Below are 5,191 nucleotides of genomic sequence, written 5' to 3'. Positions count from 1 at the left end.
AAATTCAATTGAGATGAAAAGGCAGGACTCACTACGTGATATTTATACAGCTTGGCCAGTGGTTTTACCTCTGCAAGCAGATTTTTAATCCACCTCATTGGGATGAGTGAGGCTTAAGTGAGATGGCACATGAAAGTTCTCAGAAAAGATTGTTTTACTTAGAAAAGTTAATCTACTCTGGCTGATATCAAGGAAAACAGGTTTGTCCCTCATTGTTATTAAAGTCCCTCCAAAATACACTGTGAATATTACTAAAATACAAACAGACTGTATTTAAAATACTGAAAATTCTAACTCTGTAATCAAGCTGCAGCTATTCACTTGGTCATTCTTTAATGTCATGAATGATTTGTTTTAAAATATGAAAAAAGTTATAAAGTACTACAAATCTGTGAGAAATACTGATACTATTATCCCTACAATAACAGTTATGCGAATTGCCAAAATAATTAATGTCTATTACTTCTCTGAACTGTTTCAGTTGTTCATAAACAGACTTATAGGTATGAGATTTGGGGCTGTTCTGTGTCTAAATTTGCTCAGTCGTCAATAAAATCAAGGTACAAGTCTGATATCTGACCATCAGATTTCACTTCCCTGCTGGCCTCCCCATTGTCCTCTCCTCCTCATCCACTTTATTCTCTAGCTGTGAGAAAGGCAATATCCTGCTTGTGATATTGGGCTGAAGAAAATCTAACAGGATTGAGAGCTGAAAATTTGCTTTGTTTTGTTTTGAATTTTAAGACAATATACTGGGGCTAATTTTTCACTCCTGTAAAATATTGCTATGCAAATCCCTATAAATTATTCTAAATTTTTTTTTTCCATTTAAGTTCCTGTGTTTCTTTTCTTTGCAGCATTACCATTTGAAGGTGACACTTGTATACTGATTTAAAGTTCTTTCAGCTGAAGCTAAAATAGCAAACCCCATGGATGACATGTTACTGGATGTCCTGTGGGTATGTAGGTGAGAGAAGGAGAAAGTTACAGGCACATCCCACCCTTATCCTAAGGACCAGGCTATTTTATTTGGATCAGAATTCTAAAAGATTAAAATCTTATAAAATGGGGCCTGGGGGTGTTATTTCTTAGATATACAAACTGAAGAGCTTACAGATGCATTGATAGAATGCCCTGGATCTTCATTATAGTAATTATTTAGGGCTTGATGCATAGATGAAATTTTATTTGCCTTATTTTAATAACTGCTGAAGCCCATATTAAGTACACTGGAATTTATTACGCTATTCTCTCTGTTTTTATATGTATTCACAATTTTCATACGTTTCTGTTGATTTGTTTACCCAGTGTCGCTTTACCTGGAGCTGTACTATCTCTCACCTGTATATCTTAGATCAGACCCAGCCATCAAACCTCTGCCTCATTTCTACACCCTACTGTCTTCCTCCAGCCTGTGCGTGGTCTATGCAATCACCTCAAGGTCTACAAAGAATTGAGTTTAACTCTAGCATTTAATTCAGAGAAATGGTAACCCACCTTTCGCCTCAAGTCTGAACTATACTTCTCATCCTCATTTGCCAGAGTTCTGTAGTAAGCATTTTCTTGGTAATATTAAGAATATGACACCATGTGTCCTATTAGAATATCTCTCCTTTGGTGAGAGAAGGAGGAACAATAGCTGGATTAAGGCAAGATCTTTATATTGGTCCCTTAGCCTGGCATAAATTTTTTTTTCTTGGCCCTGCCGTAGGCATGTAGGATTTTTATTCCCAGACCCAGGACTGAACCCAGGCACTCTGCAATGAAAGCGTGGAGTTTTAACCACTGGGCTGCCAGGGAATTATCTCTCAGATACTTTTTCAATAGCACTTCCTGCTTCAAATCAATTATCAGGCTACTCATTCTCCAGACTTTCTCCCAGGGGACAGAGTGGGCATACTTTCTATAATTCAAATCTGAACTTCTGCTATACCCTTCCATGCAAATTGTTGATTATCTCCCCTCCTGCCTCTGAAACGCCTCCTCCTTCAAGAAGTGATAAAAATTCCTTGTTAAGATACACATTATCCCATGTGTTGTGCTGGTTCACCTGTCATCATGTCCAGTCTCAGGAGAATTTTGGCCAGATCTCAACTGTGCCTCACTTCTCCCATCTCTGGGCTTCCCTTTTGGCTCAGCTGATAAAGAATCCATCTGCAATGTTGGAGACCTGGGTTTGATCCCCGGGTTGGAAAGATCTCCTGGAGAAGGGAAAGGCTACTCACTCCAGTATTCTGGCATGGAGAATTCCATGGACTTAGTCCATGGGTCTCAAAGAGTCAGACATGACTGAAAGACTTTCACTTTTCCTTTCTCATTTCCCTGTGAACATGCCAAACAATTGCATTTTCCATTATCCCAAGCTCTTTAGCATGTCTTATTTTTCCTTAAGAAGTGAATCAATATTGAAATTATTTGTACTTCAATAAGACTAGAAAATCTTTAAATCACTTGGCAGAGATTTTGTGTATGTATGTATGTGTGTGTATTTATGACTTGGTATATTAACATTTCCATGGCCAACAAACCTTCTGAAAATCTTTTTAATTGGTACAGTGTTCCACACCACCCAAGTCAAAAAACAAGCTTTTTCTCATGGTTTGCAAACACTACCAGACCAGGCAAAGTTCCTCTGTTTTAACTCCAGCCATAGCGTGTCCTGTTAATCTAACCATTATTAATAACGGACTATACACATTGCCTTCATTACCATTATGCTTACTCTTTCCTCTCAAATTTCTACTTTACCCATCAGCTAATTCTGATTGTCTTTTTTGATTCAGCTCAGTCATCATCACCTTCTAAAAGTTTCCAATGTATTTCTCTATGAGGCTCTGGTTGCAGAGACACCGCTTCATATCTCTCTTACTGTCTAATAGTGACTATACTTCTCAAATGCAGCTTAGAGACTTCCCAGAACTCCTGAGGCAGTGGGTCTGGGTCCCCTGGTCAGGGAACTAGATCCCACATGCCGCAACTAAGAGTTCTCATGTTGCAACAAACATTGTGCAATGGAGATGTGCTGCAACAGAAATCTGGAGCAGTAAAATATATATATATCTTTTAATGTAGCTTAGATAGGAAAGAGTATGAAACCATCCTTGGATGTCTTGATAATGAAATATCTACCCTTTCTATTTATTTACAGCAAATTTTATCAAGATTATGTGTGTGCGTATATATTTTTCCATTAAAATGGGCTTTTTTAAGCCAGTACAGAACTGTTTGGAGGCTGGTAGGGGTGGTGAGGCCCAAAGCAGCTTCTGGAATTTCTGAGCAGCCCTGGTCGGTACAAAATGGACCTAGTAGTCTTGAGTTACACAGACAGTCTACTGCAGCAATCAAATGTCTCACTACTGGATCCTCCAAGCTGGCTCAATGTCCATGTTATTGGGTTTGCCTTTCAGTACTTTGCCAACAGTCAATTTCATGACTGCTCTGACCACATCTGCTTCATCAGCCCCGAAGTTACTCAGTTCATCAAGTGCACTGGCAACCCAGCAGAGATAGCCATGTTCCTTGAACCCTTTAACCTACCAAATAAGAGAGTTATATATTTGGCCATCAATGATAACTCCAACCATACAGCTGGGGGAACCCACTGGAGCTTGTTGGTTTATCTACAGGATAAAAATAGCTTTTTTCATTATGATTCTTATGGTATTAGTCACTCATTTCATGCAAAGCAGGTAGCAGAGAAACTAGAGGCTTTCTTAGGCAGAAAAGGAAACAAACTGGCCATTGTGGAAGAGAAAGGCCCTCCTCAACAAAGCAGCTATGACTTTGGGATGTATGCAACATGTAACACTGAGGCCTTGTGTCAGAACTTCTCCAGACCATAGCCAGAATCACTACAGCAGCTACTCACTCCTACACACATCACAAAGAAGAGAGAAGAATTGAAGGATTTCACTGCCAGACTTGCTAAAAACTAGCTGTTGAAATATATTTGACTTTTGAAGTCTCTTCTTTCTGCCTGTCCCCATGTATTGGAAGACTGCAGTCTCAGTGCCTGAGGAAAGATGTCTTGGAGAGGAAAGCTTAGAAAGCTTACTTTCACCTAAGAGAACGTTGTCCTCTGCATTATCCTAATGGAAAGTGTCAGTTTAACCCTAACTTCAGAGCAATATGTTCTTTGAAGATGTCTTCAAAATATGCACCAAAACTGATTAATTCCCTTTTGGGATCCCTTATCTACATTGGTTTATTCCAAAGAAAAAAAGATTAATCTGTAAAACAAATTAAGAATATATGAAACACAGAAGCAAGAAAAAAATCATAGAGAAACCAAAATCTTACTGCACAGCCCACATATTTCAAGAGATCAACTGACTAGAAGCAGATCAAGACCTAACCTGATTCAAGATCAAAGTATTCTAAGTTACTCAGTTCTATGATCCCTCTTCCATTCAACAAGCAAAGGCTTTCCCAGCTATAACCTTTGTTATTACTTGATAAAGATGGGGTTAGCCCATAGTCACTCATCTGATTCCTGGAGCACTTTAAGAAAGGGGATATCTTAAATAACTTTGTTGAAATAAATGTTTATGGTGGACCTCTTGTTTTACATCTGAAACTTATTAAAAGTCAGTTTATTTTTGAGATATAAGGGAGAAAAAGTGACCTTTCTCAACTCTTTCACTTAATTCAAAATGCAGACAATGTAATTTTTGAAATGTGAAACCAAGATAAAATGATACTATTCCCTCTGAAAAAAAAAAAAAAAGTATTCTTCTCAACAAGAAGACTTTTCTTGGAATTAGCATTGTGTCAGCCATTCTGCTAGACAGTTGCAGCAAATAGTAGTCATCTATTATCATCCATTTCAATCATAGACAATCCCATTTCTAGTTGCTGTTTTTCTAACTCCTGACCTTACCCTCTGTCAGTATAAAAAGAGATGGATAAATAATAGCTCTATTAAGGGACTTCCCTGATGGTCCAGTGGCTAAGACTTCGCACTCCCAATGGAGGGTGCCTGGGTTCAATCCTTGGTCAGATAACCAGATCCCCCATGTTGCAGGTAAGAGTTCCCATGCAAATAAGAGTTCCTATGATGTAACTAAAGATCCTGCATACCATAACTTAAAAAAAAAATCACACATGCTGATGGAAGACCCTGAGGGCCTCAACTAAGAAGACTTGGGGTAGCAAAAAAAAAAAAAAGCTTTATTAGGAAAACTGTAACATT

The 5,191-nt window shown here is 38.3% G+C and overlaps 1 protein-coding gene across 1 annotated transcript; it reads left to right on the top strand.

Moving 5' to 3' along the window:
* The first annotated feature begins 3,296 nt into the window (after nt 1-3,296).
* LOC104984189 (sentrin-specific protease 8-like) lies at nt 3,297-3,842 on the top strand. The gene has a single exon (XM_010833835.1). The coding sequence runs from the start codon at nt 3,297-3,299 to the stop codon at nt 3,840-3,842; it is 546 nt and encodes a 181-aa protein (XP_010832137.1).
* The last annotated feature ends 1,349 nt before the right edge of the window (nt 3,843-5,191 follow it).

Source organism: Bison bison, unplaced genomic scaffold (assembly GCF_000754665.1).
Source record: "Bison bison bison isolate TAMUID 2011002044 unplaced genomic scaffold, Bison_UMD1.0 scf7180017863938, whole genome shotgun sequence".
Taxonomy (NCBI): domain Eukaryota; kingdom Metazoa; phylum Chordata; class Mammalia; order Artiodactyla; family Bovidae; genus Bison; species Bison bison.
Note: the sequence above shows the minus strand (reverse complement) of the source record. Positions and strands in the feature narration are given on the sequence as shown.